Genomic DNA, 21,170 nt, shown 5'->3' with positions numbered 1-21,170 from the left:
TTGAATATATATGGAATATCATTAAATTGTCTTTCATTTTTAATTGTCTTTCTTAGTTATAGTAATTAAAACAAGGATTAATGGAAATAAATTTACTATGTAAAACAGTTTTATAGTATCAGTGAAATTATAATTCTTTTGTAGATGTTTGACTTTTTCTTTAAATCATATATAAAGTATTTTTTTTAAGAGTTATGATGCACTGACCCGTGTAAAATATTTTACACTACAATGCACTACCTTTAAGCTCTTAAAACAAACAATTACATTTAACTTTTTTTAAACATGAAAATGTAAATTTGAAAAAAAATGTGGAATTATACATGGAACTTTAACAAATTAGTCTTTTTTTTTATTTCACTAAAAAAAATCATATTTTTAATGTCAATAAAATGTAATAATTTTTTAATAAAATAACATTGTAAAATAAATTATAAAAAACATTTTTTATTGAATGTAAAAAATTATTTAAAGCAAGTAAAACAATTGAAAATGGTCTTAAAAAACAATTCTAAAAGAGTCGTGTTATCTTTACACTATAATTTACACTGTATCTCTACGATTAATGATATTCCATTAAAAAGTGAAAGTTGATTTGTTTTATGAAAATTTCTTTAGCCACCTCCTATCCTTCTTGGTCACCTCTGGCGAATTTACGAAAATACCCATTGTTTCGGAAGTTCATTTCCGAAAACGTACTTTTATTGGAAAAAAAGTGTTTTCGGAAATGAATCTCCGAAAAGTTGAATATTTTAATGAAAAATATTGACTTCGGAGATGCATCTCCGAAATAAGGTTAATTTTCAAAAAATTGGTGAATTCGGAAGTTCATCTCCGAATTCACCCCCCTTGGAGGAATTCGGAAATGAACTTCCGAAATAAGGTCTGGACAGAAGAAAAATAACAAACAAGAACGATTCGCTTTATTTAATTGGATGAAGATTACATCGATCACATTACATAAGATTAAAGTTACATATTGTTAAACACGGGTAGGTGAGGATGAGTCAACATTTTGATAACGTCGACCCCCGATCTTTGAAGTTTCGCGTCCAACTCGATCGGACCCTTCGAAGAAAATCGGTCGAACGTTGTCCACAAAACCGCTAAATCTTCGTTGTTCTTGATCTCAAAAGGTGTGAATTCAATGCCTCCCTCGTCGTTAAGCGATGGCGAGTGGTACTCGAGCTTGACAACCTTTCGATTTTCGGGATATTGCAATAGCGTGTGGAGCGGCGTTATCAACTCCGCAAACGGCGTGTCGCGCGAGAAGCGAAATTGAAACAGCATCGGGTAGCCGGTGGTGAAGTAGACGAATGCTAGGTGGGGGTAGGTTTGTGTCATTTGTGTTTCTAGGTGTGAAGAGGATGAAGAAGAGTGTGTTGCATTTATAGACTTATTGGAGTAATAATGGCCCAACAAACCTTATCTTGCATTCAGTGGATGTTTCGGAAATGGACTTCCGAAAATTGGAGGCAGACTAGTATATTTCGGAAGTTCATTTCCGAATTATGCAGAAACAGACATAAATTTTGCATTTTATTGATTGCTTAGTGTTTTGTGTATAAATTGCAAAAGGAATCAAAATAGACATAAATTAGACAATGATGACATAAAACATACTTATATTATATATGTATTGAATCGGTCCGATTTTACATGATAAACAACAATACATACAAAAAATGGTCATTACAAACAAAAAACGATCCGGAACAAACTAAAATTCACCGAACCAATCGGTGGATCCTAAGTCCAAAATAGGTACGTTCTTCGACCGCTCTCTATTTTGCTCGCGCTCTTGGCTCATCATTTCTTCAAACTCCGCCATTCTCGAAACGAACGGATCCGGCCAAGTCTCTGCCTCATTTGAACGATGTGCCGTCCATTGACAAGAAGTAGCCGGTATAGGACACCCCGGTTTCAAAAACACTTGGACGAAGTGCCGCGATCGTAGATACCCGATGCATGTGATGCGGCTCGACGCGTCCAACGGCGGTCGACTATGAAGTGGAAAGAAAGTCTCACTTAGTCCAAACCTCGTCAAATCGACACACACCATATCATATGCACTTGCTATTAGATGACCCATCTAGGGGAATGACATCCACTTCGAAACCGGGGCGATACCGGTAAGTGATGGAACAAGTGCATCATGAATTTTCGCAAACTTTTCTTGATTTTCATATAGTCGGCCGTATATGTCCCGATACGAAGTCAACTCCGCAATGAGTTCCCGTCGGACTAAAGTGTGATTATTTTCCCCTTTACCGAGCAAATCCGCAACGGCCCGATATCCACAATTGCCGTCGCCTCCAACATCAATGATGTTATTGATATATTTGTGCATAAAAAGTGGTATCTCATCAATGTAGATAATCAGTGATTTTTTTATCGGCGGTGTGCGAGGTGGCTTCGAAATACGGGCTCATTTGTTACCACTACACTTGGACTTCGGTGTCGGTGAATCCGGAAATGATGCATCAACATGTTCAAAGTAGGAAGGAGATCGTTTTGTTGATGTGTCTTCTTGTGTAACTTTGGACTTTTTCGGTGGTGCAACCAAGATGTCTAACTCGATTTGTCCAAGCGCACACGACTTTTTCTCTTACTTTGTCAAGAATGGTGGATTCGACATAATGACAAAAAGTCTTAATGGAACCACACAAAGACCTAAAGTGTACCAATTTCTCGGTATACACCTCTTCGGAGTATGCATCTAAAATTTCCCTCCATGTCGCCATTATCCTCTCAACCACAACACCGACTTTGATAACTTTACCGTTTTCATCCGGCCTATCTTTTGTCCCAACCGCGGGTTTCAACTTACTTCTCACGTTGCAAGTTATGTGATACCGACAAAGTAATGCGGTCGATGTCGGAAAGACGGTATCAACCGCATTCATCAAAGCATTGTCCCGGTCGGTCACAATGACTTTAGGCATAACATTTTGATCAACCAACAAAGACTTGCATATTCCCAAAGCCCATGTAAAGTTTTCTTCTTTTTCACACTCCAAAAAAGCAAACCCGACCGAATAAGTCTTGTCCGTCGAGGTGACACCGACGATCTCTAGAAGAGGAAGCCTATACTTGTTTGTCTTGTACGTCGTGTAACACCCTGAATTTAATTAAATTGGTTAATTAAATTATTGAAGGATTTAAATATTTGATTTAGTCGAATTTGGATTGTCGGTGTTATTTAAGGGCGTATTTGGAATTATATAAATCGAAGTCGGATAGTCAGAAAATAATATTAAGAATAATATTATTTATAAGTCGAAATTATTATATTGAAGGAATTATTATTATAAGTGATATAATTGATTATTTGAGTTATATCTCTTATTGGGCTTAAATTGATTTTGGAGGATATTAAATAAAGAGAGGATTTAAACACTAAGCCCAATTGGTTTTATATTAGGGTTTTAGAGATTTTGGAAAGAGAGAGTTGTCATAATGAAGAAACAAGAATAGAGGAGAAAGAGGCAAGACTATGGAGAAGAAGAAGAAGCTTGAAGATTTTTCATCCATGGTGTCAAGTAAAGATGCAATTAGAGACCCATTGAGTTGCTTCCATTGATAAGGGTAAGGGTGGGGTTCTCTTCCTATAATGGGGCTTATGAGCAATTGCATGTTGGGGATTAGGGATTTAGGTTATTGCATTTGCTTATGTTAATTGTTGTCCCATTCTTGCTTGTAGTTAATAAGGAATTATTATTTAAGTGATTATTCTAAAACAAATTGGGTATGACCGTTGTTTTTCTCTGCGTATAATACACAAACTTGTGGATTCAATGAAACGTGAGTCTGGTATTTTGGCTTGGTTCACATTTGACAACTATAAACAAAATGAAGAAAAAGTGTACTAGTTCATAATGTCATATGTTATTAATGGTTAGATTGTGATGAGAGAAAATGTATTGAACATAAGTTAAGAAACCATAGATTTGTTGTGTCACTTATGACGATGTGTTAGCACTAGAATTTATTAAAGTAACATGTACTGAAAATATGATGTTAATCAATTACCTGTGTAGTCTAGTCTCCAATGCTTAGGATTGGGCGCCCCTTATCTTCTTCCTGTCTATCTTTTGTTTGCATTTTGGTCTGTAGGTGACATGAAAATTTAATGCATAAGATTTCTCTATATATATATAAACTATGTATATTAAGGAAATTGGTAAGGCATGCTAATATATATAATGAATGATGATGATAATTATACCTGTTACTTTATGACTTATATAATAAAAATGAAGTATGAGTAGAAAATGAAAGAATAATAAGATTTTGGAGATGAAACAGTAGTAATAGTAAAAGCAGTCCCGTTTGACCGAAATAGCCGAATTAAGCGGTATATTTAGTTGTTTAGAATTTGATGAAAATTGACTTGGTAGCTAAGTTAAATTAGTAGATTAACGTGGTAACGTTATTTGTTGAAAATTGTGATATTTTACGAATCGACTGAAATTGTGTTTGGTTTAAATATTCTTTATAAATAAATTATAATAGTTTAATAGAATTGTCAATAGAGTTGTTAGAGTTGTCAATAGAGTTGTTAGAGTCGACAATAAGTTGTCAGAGTTGTTTTGAATTATTAAGAGTCATATTTTTATTTGTTTTGAGTAATTCTGATATGTTTAGAGTTGTCAGTGTATAACGTCGGTGTTTGTTTTTTTATTGGAACTTTAACAATTCATATCTTTTGAACCGTAACTCCGTTTGAGTCTCCGTTCGAGGCGTTAGAAAGCTAGTGTGATATTCTTTTCAATAAAAATGGTTTTGAGCAATAGAATGCTAGAAATTGGAAATGGAGTAGAAATTGAAGTGAATTAAATTAATATAGTTTGATATTAATTGGTTAAGTTAATAGTTAAATTAATTGCAATAAGTTTAATTGATTGGAATATACTTGAAGTTGGATCAATTATTCGGTTTGTCGGTAAATTACGGCATTTTGAGGATTCGTCCGTAATTGTGTTTTGGCTTGAATATGTATGTTGAGAAATATACATTATTATGTCAATGATGTTGTTTTGATATTGATTCTCTGTGGGTAGTTGGATAGCATTAATTTTAATGATTAATTGCTTGATTTTAAATGTGTATGTCCATATATAATTGGCAAAATGAGAATTAACATGAGATAGTATGGTTACTAGTGTTAATTGGATTTTGTGAATCGTAATTGATTAATTGACCTTTTATATGTGAATGATATGTATGTGTTGTGAATGTTGTGTACAATTGGTGGATAATTCATCGAGTTGAATTATTGTGATATGCTAAATATTAAGATGGTAGAGATGATCTTAATTGCATATGTTTGATTAACATTGTACATACATTCATATCATGGATGCCTTGAAACAAAGGTGGTTTGCTTTGAAACATAAGCGAGGCTTAGATTCTAAAGTGAATCGGAAGCGGTAAACTATATGTTTACATTTGGTGGCTTTGATCTTGTCCGGATCTGAAGCGTGGCTAGATTCTATATGAATCGGAAGCGGTGGAACTTTGGGTCCATATTGGGTACCACATGCATAGAGTCACATGTCTTGCATTGAGTCACATTGAGGTTAAGTGATGTTTGAATATATGCATTTATGTGATTGTCATGTGTACATGAGATGTGATAATTGAAATTGGTGATGTTTTGATATATAATTGGTTAAACGTGTGAATATGTGATAATGATGGATTGTGTATATATTTGGGATAATAGTATTGAATCTTTTGAGTATTATACTATTGAATTTTGTGCTTACTTGAATATATAAAATTTATTGGATGATACTATTTACATAATTATGACTTGTTGTGCGATGAAAAGTATGAGAGATTAATGAACTGTGGAAGTATGATGTGTATGGTAACTGTTGATACTTGCGATGTAATGATTTTATATGCCTGAATCCTAATATACAATTTATCATGCGCCCACTTATATGATTTGATATCTCACCCTTTTCTCTTGTTTCGCCGTTGCCTTTATATTGGTAACGTGCAGGTATTCAAGTATGAAGATTTAGTTGCCGTTACTCGAGTCGGTTGTCGCTCTGATACGTAGCACTCTGGGGGGAACGATTTATGTCATTCATGATGTTGTTGTTTAATCGTGTTATCTTGGTTGAACAAAATGATAAGTTAACTGAAGATATTCTATTGAATACTTGTTTAAGTGATTCCGCTGTGTTTTAATAAAATAAGTTATTCTGTTTCAAAGGTGTTATGTATCCGCTTTATGCAACGAGTTCATTTGTTTTGTTTTGATCATGTGACGCCTCATTTGTTTATTGAGAAATTTTAAAAACTCTGATTTATATATATTTTCCGGGTAGAAATGGGGTGTTACAATAGTGGTATCAGAGCAGGTCGGTCCGTCCGGCTAAGTTATCGAGTCAATTGAGTTGTGTGATAGTTGAATGCTGTCACTGTTTTATTCCTTAGTACGTGACATGTGTGTGAAACACTGTCGGTACTTGGTTGCTTTGTTGCAGGGATTGGTTTGATTCCAAGGGGGGGAGAAGTTTTACTTTTCAAAGATGTTTCTGTTGTAAGGGATGGTCATGTATGCTGTTGACAAGAGAAGATGCAAGTGTTGTTGAGAGTTTTGGATGTTACCCAGAGTCGAAGACGGTGTGAAGTTAAGGATAATTTTGGGAGACAGAAGTTAGAGAGTGGCGATGTTCAACACGGTTGAGGACTGAGAACTTGTCAGTGTGTTTAACCTTTGCGTCTGATGTCGGTGTTTAACAAGTGTTAAAGTGATAAAGTTACGGTAGACTTTATGTTAGACTCGTATAAGTGATTAACGGACATAGTCGATGTACGAAGTGTTGGGAATCGCGAACCCGAGTTGGTACTCGAGAATGCGTGTAGCTTGATTTTTGAATATCTGATATGAACTCCGTTTGAAGCGCCAAAAAGATAAAGAGATAAAGTGTATTATAAGAATGATTGTTGCAGTCGTAATAGATTTGATTTTGACATGATGATGTTGGGATGGGGTGCAGTTTGTCGTCGAAGTTATTTGAGGAGTTTAGGAGATAACATAAAAATTGTCGATGCTTGACGTCGATGTTTACAATTCGGATAACATCAGAGATTTGTATCTTGGGTTTCGAGTATCACTTGGACGTACTGTTTGAACCTATGAAGAGGTGAAGTTGTATTCTACCTTATGGAAATGTGTAAGCATGTTGAATAAGAATGGTTATTACCGCAAATGTCTGAAGCGAAGTTAAGCAGAACTTGTTATTGATGATTAAGATGAGAGAACGAGATGTTCGGTATTAAAAATGATTTGAGTACTGATGAATTTTAAGAAGGGTGAAGTAGTAGCGAAGAAAAAGTCAGACTTAGGGGTGATAGAAGTCGTATTCGGGATGCCAAAAGTGGCGGTGTGTATAAAAGAAGGACTGTACGAAATTTCTATTGCCAGTTTATCGTGAGGAGGACTTCGGTTGAGAGAAAACAAATTGTGTGATGCTAAGTGATTATGAATCAGACTTTTGTATTATGATTGGACGTTGGTGTCTCATCGACAAGATATAACGAGTAGGAAGTTGTGGGTATTGTAAAAATCCAAGGTGAATCATTGGATTATGACGTGTTAATGGATTTGAGTGAAAATTCGGAGATGACGCTATTACGAAGTAACGACGATTTATACTCCACCATGGTTGTCGAATACTATTTGACAAATTGGGGAACTGATCACCCTCAATCTATTGTTAATGGTAGACAAAACTCGTGTTGGACGTTATAGATTTGTCTTGTTGTCTTAATAGTGTAGAAAGAATATCTATATTTTATTGTGAAGATAGTCGCCCATTAGTTTGTGTAGCTTGGTAAGAGGGATGGTTGAGTTAGAATTAGATGAGATTAACAATCGGTGTGGTACATTTTATGCAAGCGAGTGTCACAAAGTGAAAGATTGGAATTATCAAGTAAACAACGACATGGGGATGAGTGTTGAAGAAAGTTTGTATTGGATCGAGAATTTGTGAACCATATAAGTGGACGGAATTTTATCGAGAATGGTGACTTAAAGAGAATTATCAGAGTTGAGCAGCGGAAGCCTTAGGTGACACTGTTGTTGTAAGGCTTGAGGGAGTAAGAAACTATATGACAGAAGTCGGTAAAGATGAGTTATCTTGATATTTGGATTGATGGACTGTTGGAATAAGTGTGATGCGCCAAAATACTGCATTGAGTCGTTGATTATTGCAAAACTGGTAAGATCTGTAATGTGTTTATGTTCATGAGAATCATTGTTGTGACGAAGAGGTAGTGATCGAAGTGTTACCAAGCGCGATTTAGAGATTGATATTTGGATACGAGGTTTGTGTTTGGATGGTGTTGAGCCAATTTTTGAGGACGAAAATATTCTAAGTGGGGGAGAGTTGTAACACCCTGAATTTAATTAAATTGGTTAATTAAATTATTGAAGGATTTAAATATTTGATTTAGTCGAATTTGGATTGTCGGTGTTATTTAAGGGCGTATTTGGAATTATATAAATCGAAGTCGGATAGTCAGAAAATAATATTAAGAATAATATTATTTATAAGTCGAAATTATTATATTGAAGGAATTATTATTATAAGTGATATAATTGATTATTTGAGTTATATCTCTTATTGGGCTTAAATTGATTTTGGAGGATATTAAATAAAGAGAGGATTTAAACACTAAGCCCAATTGGTTTTATATTAGGGTTTTAGAGATTTTGGAAAGAGAGAGTTGTCATAATGAAGAAACAAGAATAGAGGAGAAAGAGGCAAGACTATGGAGAAGAAGAAGAAGCTTGAAGATTTTTCATCCATGGTGTCAAGTAAAGATGCAATTAGAGACCCATTGAGTTGCTTCCATTGATAAGGGTAAGGGTGGGGTTCTCTTCCTATAATGGGGCTTATGAGCAATTGCATGTTGGGGATTAGGGATTTAGGTTATTGCATTTGCTTATGTTAATTGTTGTCCCATTCTTGCTTGTAGTTAATAAGGAATTATTATTTAAGTGATTATTCTAAAACAAATTGGGTATGAGCGTTGTTTTTCTCTGCGTATAATACACAAACTTGTGGATTCAATGAAACGTGAGTCTGGTATTTTGGCTTGGTTCACATTTGACAACTATAAACAAAATGAAGAAAAAGTGTACTAGTTCATAATGTCATATGTTATTAATGGTTAGATTGTGATGAGAGAAAATGTATTGAACATAAGTTAAGAAACCATAGATTTGTTGTGTCACTTATGACGATGTGTTAGCACTAGAATTTATTAAAGTAACATGTACTGAAAATATGATGTTAATCAATTACCTGTGTAGTCTAGTCTCCAATGCTTAGGATTGGGCGCCCCTTATCTTCTTCCTGTCTATCTTTTGTTTGCATTTTGGTCTGTAGGTGACATGAAAATTTAATGCATAAGATTTCTCTATATATATATAAACTATGTATATTAAGGAAATTGGTAAGGCATGCTAATATATATAATGAATGATGATGATAATTATACCTGTTACTTTATGACTTATATAATAAAAATGAAGTATGAGTAGAAAATGAAAGAATAATAAGATTTTGGAGATGAAACAGTAGTAATAGTAAAAGCAGTCCCGTTTGACCGAAATAGCCGAATTAAGCGGTATATTTAGTTGTTTAGAATTTGATGAAAATTGACTTGGTAGCTAAGTTAAATTAGTAGATTAACGTGGTAACGTTATTTGTTGAAAATTGTGATATTTTACGAATCGACTGAAATTGTGTTTGGTTTAAATATTCTTTATAAATAAATTATAATAGTTTAATAGAATTGTCAATAGAGTTGTTAGAGTTGTCAATAGAGTTGTTAGAGTCGACAATAAGTTGTCAGAGTTGTTTTGAATTATTAAGAGTCATATTTTTATTTGTTTTGAGTAATTCTGATATGTTTAGAGTTGTCAGTGTATAACGTCGGTGTTTGTTTTTTTATTGGAACTTTAACAATTCATATCTTTTGAACCGTAACTCTGTTTGAGTCTCCGTTCGAGGCGTTAGAAAGCTAGTGTGATATTCTTTTCAATAAAAATGGTTTTGAGCAATAGAATGCTAGAAATTGGAAATGGAGTAGAAATTGAAGTGAATTAAATTAATATAGTTTGATATTAATTGGTTAAGTTAATAGTTAAATTAATTGCAATAAGTTTAATTGATTGGAATATACTTGAAGTTGGATCAATTATTCGGTTTGTCGGTAAATTACGGCATTTTGAGGATTCGTCCGTAATTGTGTTTTGGCTTGAATATGTATGTTGAGAAATATACATTATTATGTCAATGATGTTGTTTTGATATTGATTCTCTGTGGGTAGTTGGATAGCATTAATTTTAATGATTAATTGCTTGATTTTAAATGTGTATGTCCATATATAATTGGCAAAATGAGAATTAACATGAGATAGTATGGTTACTAGTGTTAATTGGATTTTGTGAATCGTAATTGATTAATTGACCTTTTATATGTGAATGATATGTATGTGTTGTGAATGTTGTGTACAATTGGTGGATAATTCATCGAGTTGAATTATTGTGATATGCTAAATATTAAGATGGTAGAGATGATCTTAATTGCATATGTTTGATTAACATTGTACATACATTCATATCATGGATGCCTTGAAACAAAGGTGGTTTGCTTTGAAACATAAGCGAGGCTTAGATTCTAAAGTGAATCGGAAGCGGTAAACTATATGTTTACATTTGGTGGCTTTGATCTTGTCCGGATCTGAAGCGTGGCTAGATTCTATATGAATCGGAAGCGGTGGAACTTTGGGTCCATATTGGGTACCACATGCATAGAGTCACATGTCTTGCATTGAGTCACATTGAGGTTAAGTGATGTTTGAATATATGCATTTATGTGATTGTCATGTGTACATGAGATGTGATAATTGAAATTGGTGATGTTTTGATATATAATTGGTTAAACGTGTGAATATGTGATAATGATGGATTGTGTATATATTTGGGATAATAGTATTGAATCTTTTGAGTATTATACTATTGAATTTTGTGCTTACTTGAATATATAAAATTTATTGGATGATACTATTTACATAATTATGACTTGTTGTGCGATGAAAAGTATGAGAGATTAATGAACTGTGGAAGTATGATGTGTATGGTAACTGTTGATACTTGCGATGTAATGATTTTATATGCCTGAATCCTAATATACAATTTATCATGCGCCCACTTATATGATTTGATATCTCACCCTTTTCTCTTGTTTCGCCGTTGCCTTTATATTGGTAACGTGCAGGTATTCAAGTATGAAGATTTAGTTGCCGTTACTCGAGTCGGTTGTCGCTCTGATACGTAGCACTCTGGGGGGAACGATTTATGTCATTCATGATGTTGTTGTTTAATCGTGTTATCTTGGTTGAACAAAATGATAAGTTAACTGAAGATATTCTATTGAATACTTGTTTAAGTGATTCCGCTGTGTTTTAATAAAATAAGTTATTCTGTTTCAAAGGTGTTATGTATCCGCTTTATGCAACGAGTTCATTTGTTTTGTTTTGATCATGTGACGCCTCATTTGTTTATTGAGAAATTTTAAAAACTCTGATTTATATATATTTTCCGGGTAGAAATGGGGTGTTACACGTCGAATCCATGACAAGAACGGTTGGAAATGTGTTGAACAATTTGATACTTTCGGGATGAGTCCAAAAAATATCACGCACCGTAACTTTGTCCTCGGACGTTCGGAAGCTTGACACATATTTGTTATCGCCTAATAGTTTCAAAAGTTGTTGCATTTCCGACCGAGGGCCCATTTTCAAAACTTTGAGATTGTGTCGTTCATTGTAAACTTGCTTGATATTTGAAACGATATCCGGTTTTTTACGCTTCAAATCGGCAAGTATGTTGCGAGGCGCCACTTTGACTATCGTTAAATCCGAAATCACATTCTTCTCTTCGCGGGACAAACGACACGCCATTGGATGTCCGTGTAACTTGGAATCCAAGGCATGATTATGAATTCCACAAATCACGGTTAGACGCCACAAATCATCAACCCTCCGAGTCGCCCGCAACTTAAACGGACACCCGCACTTTCTCGATCCCGTGTCTTCGTGTTTTAGCACCCGGTTTGATTGTGCATAACTCCCACCCCGTTCGCAATTCAAAACAATGAAAGCTTTCCGTCTACTATTTCCATTGTCGGACCTTAAAATTACAATTCCAAATCCAACTTTACTAGCTTCGTTCTGAACCCAATCAATCAAATGCTCGCGACTACCGAAGCTCCGATCATTGGTAAATTGTTGCCGAACATCAACCGCATTGATCATAGCTCGATCGTCGATAACCGAATCGTTTTTAACGTTGATGACTTCCGGAACTACTGCGTCATCGTCTTGCACCATGTTGTCCGGATGCACCATACCTAACATATGCAAAAATTAGCAAAATTGGCCAAAACTGTTTTTTTAACTGCCAGGGCATATTTCGGAAGTTCATTTCTGAAATTTGTTAGGTAATATATTTCGGAAATGAACTTCCGAACCATCGCAGGTTTCAGTAGAAAATTCATCAATCAATATAGTGAAATAGGGGATGAAATGAGAGATGTTTACCTCAAATTGTAGCTTTCTATGCTCCCTTTAACGTGATCAACGATTTGAAACTTGATTTTGAGACGAAAAATGGATGGAGATTGATTGAGTTTTGGAGAGGGTTTGGAGAAGTTTTGGAGAAAAAATGATGAAATAGTGAAGGAGGGAAAATTGTATATGCAGGAATATTTTCGGAAATGAACTTCCGAAATATTCACGGTTTTGAATTTTTTTGACTTCGGAAATGCATCTCCGAAAACACCACTTTTTTGGTGTTTTCGGAGATTCATTTCCGAAAAGTATGAAAATTCAAAAAAAAATTAACTTCGGAGATGCATCTCCGAAGCAGGGGTAATTGGGGGATTTCGCTGGGGTGACCCCCATAGGGAGGTGGGTAAAGAAAAATTCTTGTTTTATTTATCAATTTAAACATTTCAATTTAATTATACTTGCGAAGCTAACAACATTTTGTATTTATTTGTTTTAATTATCAATTGATTATATATAAATCAGACATACTAAAATAATGCTATTTAATTCTCTTAATTTTTTTAAAGTAGAGTATACTATAAATAGATTTAATTTGAAAAAGGACATGGTTATGTAAAGTTTTTATTCCTTTATAAATCAGTTATTTTCCATTTAAAAAAAAAAGTGAAAATTTTCATTCATTTTATTCAGAGTTGTTCATCTTCATACATTCAAAGCTGAAGAAATGCATCCTTCCTCGTCCTTGAACTCCGCCATAGAAACTCCCGGAAACACTATTGATCCCTCGGTGGTCAGAGTTTATCATGTTTGGAAAGGCAATAACGTAAGTCAACTTATTTACAAATTAAGCTTATGTATTTAATTAGTATTGTTTTAATACTCTGCAATTTTTTCAGGTATTTTATCTTAAAGGGAGGTTAATATTTGGACCTGACGTCAAATATATAATTAGAACAATATTTCTTATTGTTGCTCCAGTTGCAGTTTTTTGTGCTTTTATAGCTAGAAATTTGATGGATGATTTTCCTCATCACTTTGGATATTCAATACTGATTCTAGTTATTATTCACACAATTTTTGTAAGTGATGATTTTTATATACGATGATATATATTTTTATATTGATCAAATATATGTGGAAAATTTAAACTTGTAACGCTTATTGTCAGGTTCTGATTGCCCTTCTAGTGACCTCAGGAAGAGATCCTGGCATAGTGCCTCGCAATTGGTATCCTCCGGTGCCACAAGTTAACGGCGAAAGTGTCAGTGTCGATATCGAACACAATATTCTAGCATGTCATTTACCACAAATCAAGGAAGTAATTATCAATGGTACAATTGTTAAAGCAAAACATTGTGATACCTGCATGCTATATAGACCTCCTCGTTGTTCTCATTGCTCAATATGCGATAATTGCGTGGAGCGATTCGATCATCACTGCTCATGGGTTGGTCAGTGTATTGGACTGGTAATGTACTAATGTCCATTATCTTGTTCATCTAATATCAATATAATGTGTTCATGAAACTGTTAGGTTATAATTTTTCCCCCCTTTTTTTCTTATATGTTCACGGCGACAGCGAAATTATCGGTTTTACTACGTGTTTGTTTTGTCTACAATGCTTCTTTTCCTATATATTCATGGATTTTGCTGGCTCTACATCAAGAGGATCCAAGGCTTGGAAGAGATATCAATTTGGAAAGCAATGATCAAAACTCCTGCTTCCATTGCACTAATAGTATACTCCTTCATTTCTGTATTGTTAGTTGGAAGACTCGTTGTTCTTCATACATATCTAATCATCACAAATCGGGTTCGATTCGAACACTATTGAACTCATAGTTCCATGTAAAACACTAGTTTTGTTTTTGTTACATCTATTAATATGTGTTTCTTTTGTTTTATGTGTAGACTACTTATGAAAATATTAGATACAAGTATGATCCACAAGTCAAGTGTTATAACAAAGGGGTGATTGAGAATTTCAAAGAAGTGTTCTTATCTTCAATTCCTCCATCCAAAAACAATTTCAGGTCTAAAGTTTCAATTCCGAAAGAACTGTCAGAATCATCATCAAGACGAAAAGGTGTTGATTTAAGAGAAACATATGTGGATATTAGCAGGTTGCTTCATATAGAGAGCATGCAGGCACAAGTTGATTCCTTTCTAGAGCGAAGTAGCAAGAAATTAGAAATAAATCTTGAAGTTTTCGATGAGATACACGATAGGGAATCAAATTGGATCATTGATGATGGTAGTAATGAGCTTGGTGACAACTCAACAAAAATATCTACACTTGTAGAAAAACTCAAAGAAGAAGAAGAAGACAATTTATAGAAATAATGGAAAGTGATCCTTCCAATATGTTTAGTTACTTCTTTTTTCCTTTCTTTTCTTTTGTTGATATTTTAAAGTGTATCCTTTTACTAAATAACATTGAGTTACTGTTAATTATCTAAACTTAAACATGACTATAGGTTGACAGTGATTTGTGCAATGGATGAGTTTCCGATCTGTCTGTTAACTCGCTGTTTTTTTTTCCTAAATGATTGCAGTCATAAAGACTTTTACGATTTCGATTGATATATGTGTTGCGAGACTGATTATGGTCGTGATAATGTAAATTATTTATAATTTCTTCTTTAATAGTATTGGTATAAATTTTAATAGTATTGGTATTGGTATTGGCATTTGTCAATATTTTGTTACAAACCGTTTTTTAAAACCTTTTTGACACTGTTTTTTAGATTATTTTGTTGATAGCTGGATGGATACTTAAGTAAGGAAAAATATTAAATTGACATATTGCTAATGAGTGTTTTGGGAACAGTTTTTAAAGTTTTTAAATAAGACTTAAAAGGTAGTGCAGTAACAGTGTAAAGTAGTTTTACACTTTCATCCAATAAAAAGTCATTAATTTGCCATGTTATTAAATTATTTTTTAAATAAAAAAATGATTTAATTAGATACATGGTGGTGATTGGTTGACAGTGTAAAATATGATTTTTACACTGTCGGTGCATCACCTCTTTTTCTACAAATAAAGAAAACAGTTTTTAAATAAATTAGTTTTTTAATTTTCAATTAACTCCAACCATAAGAGGTACATTTTTTTTTTGTAATTTATTAAAGCACAAAAAATGTCTTTTTTTAAGTGAAATAACTTAAAAAAATCGTTAGTTGTTCGTTCCTATTATAAAACGAGAACATATATTTAGTGTCAATGATGTTCAATGTTATAAATTTTTATTGAATGATGATAGTATAAAATTAAGGGTTAAATATATTTTTGGTCCCTATAAATAAGTCAAAATTCAGTTTTAGTCCCTATAAAATTTTCATTCAAAGAATGGTCCTCTTAAATTTTTCCGTCCCCATTTTTAGTCCTTGCCGTCTATTTGCTCTAACGGAAGTAGACGTGGCACGCCACGTGTTACGCCACGTCACTAAAAATAACACTGTAAAAAAATATGTTAGATTGCGGGGTTTTAAACCTCCCTAAATTTGATATTTTTTTTGAAAACTGTTACATTCCAATTTTTTCTTACCTACAAATATCAGTATTAATTAAAGTCTTGATTCATATATTCCCCTTCTTCTTCACACTACAATAAAATATAGATTAACTACCAAATTTTACTACAAATTATTTTTATTGTTGATTTCAAGTTAAAAAACATATATTCCTGTTACCTCCTAATTGGTCCATGCTGTAAAACAAAATATTATAGGAAATCATGAGGCAAGATTATAAAGTCATGAAAAGGAAATATAGCGACAGAGGAGAAAGATTTTAAACACGCATTAATCCTTGCCCAAAATCCAAAAACTACACAGGAACAGAAACTTAATGATTGCTTTGTGATTATACACCTCTGAAACATCACTGTCATTCTTTTCCTTGTTGACAATGAAGAAATCTACTATCCCTAGTCTTTTCCATAAACATCAAATTAACTCCTAAATTGATTCATAACCATATTCGGTTTCTGTTCTCTTGCAGGGAGCATCTGAATCCTTGAATATGTCAGTGGCTTTTATTAGCGTCATCTTGCTTCCAATTGTAGGAAATGCCGCAGAGCATGCAAGTGCTATCATGTTTGCCGTAAAGGACAAGCTAGTAAGTGGCTTTCAAAACCTTCATTTATTCTATGAATACTGTTTAATCTGTTAATGTATTCAATTTTTTCACAGGATATCACAATTGGAGTTGCTGTTGGATCATCAACCCAGATATCGATGTTTGTGGTATGGCCTTGAACTCTTATCAAATAGCCTGGGTTTCCTATGTAATTGGAAGATGTTTCTAGTTTATGAACTTCTGTGAATGAGATGATGGTTGTTGAAAATAATTGATTCTTATTCTCTTGAAATTTGTAGATCCCTTTCTGTGTGGTTGTTGGATGGTGCATGGGAAAAGAAATGGACTTGAATTTTCAACTCTTTGAGACTGCCACACTTTTTATCACTATGCTGGTAGTTGCATTTATGATGCAGGTATGTGTTTTCTTATTTAACCCTATGGATTAAGCTGACCGGCTAATACCCTATGCCCCTTAAGTGCACATGCATTAGACACCCGTTTTTCAAATCTTTGCATATTATTACCACACGGATTCCTTCACATGTTTCTCAACGCTCGTTTTATATCATCATCATTTGCTTTGGCATTGGACATCTCTTCAGTTTACTATAGATAATTGAAACAAAGTGTGATATGAATAGACCAGGTACTACAATAGGAATATAAATACACACACGTCGCATACACGCACATTACTTTTTGGATACCAGGCAGTTGGAACACATCGCATACACGCACATTACTTTTGGGATACCAGGCTGTTGGAGAAAAATCTCTCATGAGAATGCATGTTCATTGTTTCAACTTCTCATTCCATTATATAGAACACTATCTTATTTCTCTTGCTCTGGTATATTCATTCTCGTAGTTATGTCTGAAAAGCATGATTGTTGGTTTTTAATTTGCTGTTAAAACGGGCCATTTGTGATTTATGTCTCATTCTGCCTGGTTAGGATCAAGTAACTGTTTAGTCTATGCATGAGCTTTTTGTTGCATTTTCTTTGTCTATTTCCTTCCTATTTGCCACCATTATATATGTCTGTGATAACTGACAACCATTTTTACATTGCTTTTATCCTTACAGGAAGGGACCTCAAACTATTTTAAAGGCTTAATGCTTATTCTATGCTATCTTATAATTGCTGCCAATTTTTTTGTACATGTCGACCCTAAAAGTGGTGAGTGAACTGATAATACATTTCCTATATATTATCACGAAGCAGATGCTATAGATGAATCTCTGATTCTCCTATTGCTAAGAAAATCTTTTGATAACCAGCATGCCTATAAAAATAATTAGAGTTAAATAGATGTTTTTTAACTTGAAATCAACAATAAAAATAATTTGTAGTAAAATTTGTTAGTTAATCTATTGTTTTATTATAGTGTGAAGAAGAAGGGGAATATATGAATCAAGACTTTAATTAATACTGATATTGGTAGGTAAGAAAAAATTGGAATGTAACAATTTTCAAAAAAAATATCAAATTTAGGGAGGTTTAAAACCCCCGCAATCTAACATATTTTTTTTACAGTGTTGACTTTTAGTGACGTGGCGTAACACGTGGCGTGCCACGTCTGCTTCCGTTAGAGCAAATAGACGGCAAGGACTAAAAATGGAGACGGAAAAATTTAAGAGGACCATTCTTTGAATGAAAATTTTATAGGGACTAAAACTGGATTTTGACTTATTTATAGGGACCAAAAACATATTTAACCCTAAAATTAAAATAGAGTAACATTGTATATGTATTAAATATTTTCTTTAGGACTACTGAAAATTCTTGTAAGAACTTTATTTTGAGCGGAGACATCCACAATGGGAAATTTCTCATGGTGGCTTGGAAGAAAATCTGCCAACCTTATGAATCTGGTGGCCTTGGATTGAGGTGTTTAATCCATTTAAATGAAGCTTTCAACCTCAAACTTGGTTGGGATTTGTTGAACAACAATGAACCTTGGGCAATTCTTCTCAAGAATAGGATGGTGAGAAGTTATGGTATGATAAAATATCACATATTCTCGTCTCTCTGGACATGCATGAAGACTGAAATCCTTACAATAAATTCAAACATGAGCTGGTCCATCGGATCGGGTAGGTTAATAAAGTGTTGGAGAGACTCTTGGTGTGGCCAACCTATTTTGATGGAACATCTCTCAATTTTCTCCATGAAAAAGGTGTCAATGAAAATACTATAGTCGCTGATGTCAGGCCAATAGTCCTTCCCTCAATATTGGTATGGCTAGTCCCCCTTCTTAACTCAAAAGTTGCCTCATCCTCTTGACTGCATTTCATTCTCGATAACATCAGGATTTGAAATAGCACAATTACTTATTTGCTCACCCTCAAGGATGCCTATTCTTTCAAGTCTAAGCATTATCCTCAAGTTGACTGGGCTAAAATCATCTTGCAAGTCGACATCCCTCCCTCAAAATCTATGTTGGCTTGGAGGCTCCAACATGATAAAATCCCTATTGACTTGCTGTTAACGCGGAGAGGCATTCAGTTGGCTTCACAATGCTGTTTTTTTCAGTGCAGTTTTGTGAAAGCTCTTTGGCGCTGGCTTGGAAAGATAACAAACAGTAATACTATTTACAGTTCTGTTGATCAATGGCTTTCTTTCTGCACTCATGGTAAATCAAAGCAGTGTGTCGTGGTTCTGACGGTAGCAGTGGTGTTCACCCTTTACCAAATCAGGAAATCTAGAAACTGTTTAAAGCATAACAATCTGAAACCATGTATTAATTCTACAACCAACAAAATCATGGCTCAAACAAAGATGGTAGAAAATGACACACATTGACTGCCTCTTCTTCCATGTATGACTTCATTCTTATTAAAGATTTTGAAGTAACCATCCAGCCTCCTAGAGCCCCCAACATTAAAGAGGTTTTGTGGAATCCGCCAAATTATGGTTTGATAAAATGTAATTATGACGGAGCCTACAACCATTCCACGAATTCTTCGGGTTGCAGAGGTATTTTTACTGGGGATTTTTATGTTTTTTTTGTTGAAAACTTGTTATGGAGCTCCTCAACTATTGCTGAATTTGTTGCAATTTTGAAAGCCATTGATATAGCTATTTCACGTGGTTGGCTTGCTTTGGATTAAAACTGATTCTCTTATGATTGTAAAAGCTTTTGTCAACCCCTCTTTGGTTCCCTGGAGACCTAGAAACATATGGCAAGCTTGCTGGAATAAGACTAATAACTCATATATCATTATTACTCATATTTATAGAGAAAAAAAATTCTATATCGACTATTTTGCAAATATTGGTTTGAACACAAGATCCACAACTTTTTTTTAATTTCTTCCCTAATGGGATAAAGAATGATTTTTAAAAAAATAGATTAGAAATACCTTTCTTTAGGTTCACTTCTTATAGATAGAGTTAACTGTGTTTCCCTTTTTGTAATAGTTTTTCTTTATTAATATATTTGCCTTATAAAAAAAAGTTTTCTTCTAAAAGTTTTATATTTTAATTTATTTTAATTCAATTCTATTTTTAAAGCTAATTTATAATAAATTTTTAAAACTTTTATATGAATTTACCTAAAATATTTCTCTTGAATAATATTTTGTTGTCCTCCACAAACTATAATTACACTTAAATTAAAAAATTAATAATATTTAGCCTACATATTTTTATACGAGAGAAATGAATATAAACATTTTGTATCATTAATGTTTAATATCATAAATCCTTATTAGATGAGCGTATAAATTATTTTGAATTTTATTTTATTTTAATTAAGTTTACTACTAGAAATACTCTATTTTTCTAAAAATACTCTATTTTTCTGCGGCTTTTTATTTCCAGCTAAAACCTTCGTCGTGGGTAATCGTAAATCCGCAGGAACCAAAATCTGCAGGTAAACCCGCAAGAATTAAATTTTGCAGGTTATTCAGCAGGTAAATTTTTTTGAAATTTTAAAAAAATTAATTAAATTTTATTGATAAATTTGAAACTAATTTATAACATGAAATAAAATGTAAAAAACAGACGAATACACAACATTAAAGACATTTAAACCCAATCAAATCCAACAAAAAGCAAAGATTTTTTAGTCTCAAAGACCTAAAGTAACTCGTATGAGATTATAAAATAACACAAATGATTCTTTTAACGGAATCACTATCTCCATGCTGAGGACGGCCGCCAAATAATTGCAAAGGACCACAAGAAAGCTGCCTGAGGTGAGAAAGGGAGATAGCAAGACAAGAGGACCCTTTTTCGTTGTCATTCAATAATTTTTGCTTACCTGATTTCATTTGCTTCAATAATTAGATTTCAAGGAAAAGAAGGGGGCCAATAAAAAGTGTGCTTGTACATGCACACTTACCATTTTTGCACCTAATTTAACTGACCTTCAAATAGGTAAAATTAACATTAATATAATGCACAGCGCAAGATTGCTAGGAAGAGTCCATGGCACTAGCAACATAATTTTAGCAAAAACTTAAGATTCATAGT

At 33.6% G+C, this 21,170-nt stretch overlaps 2 protein-coding genes across 2 annotated transcripts; both read left to right on the top strand.

The window, feature by feature from the left end:
- The first annotated feature begins 13,605 nt into the window (after positions 1–13,605).
- LOC131638561 (probable protein S-acyltransferase 6) lies at positions 13,606–14,945 on the top strand. The gene is made up of 4 exons (XM_058909124.1): positions 13,606–13,686; positions 13,776–14,075; positions 14,188–14,421; positions 14,520–14,945. The coding sequence occupies exons 1-4, from the start codon at positions 13,621–13,623 to the stop codon at positions 14,943–14,945; spliced, it is 1,026 nt and encodes a 341-aa protein (XP_058765107.1). The 5' UTR covers positions 13,606–13,620.
- A 1,732-nt stretch (positions 14,946–16,677) lies between these two features.
- Positions 16,678–17,878, top strand: LOC131638535 (vacuolar cation/proton exchanger 2-like). The gene is made up of 4 exons (XM_058909094.1): positions 16,678–16,728; positions 16,803–16,856; positions 16,989–17,105; positions 17,777–17,878. Exons 1-4 carry the CDS (start codon positions 16,705–16,707, stop codon positions 17,876–17,878), a joined length of 297 nt encoding a protein of 98 aa, XP_058765077.1. The 5' UTR covers positions 16,678–16,704.
- Positions 17,879–21,170: the final 3,292 nt, after the last annotated feature.

The sequence above is a fragment of the Vicia villosa genome, unplaced genomic scaffold, assembly GCF_029867415.1.
Source record: "Vicia villosa cultivar HV-30 ecotype Madison, WI unplaced genomic scaffold, Vvil1.0 ctg.002327F_1_1, whole genome shotgun sequence".
Lineage (NCBI taxonomy): Eukaryota > Viridiplantae > Streptophyta > Magnoliopsida > Fabales > Fabaceae > Vicia > Vicia villosa.
Note: the sequence above shows the minus strand (reverse complement) of the source record. Positions and strands in the feature narration are given on the sequence as shown.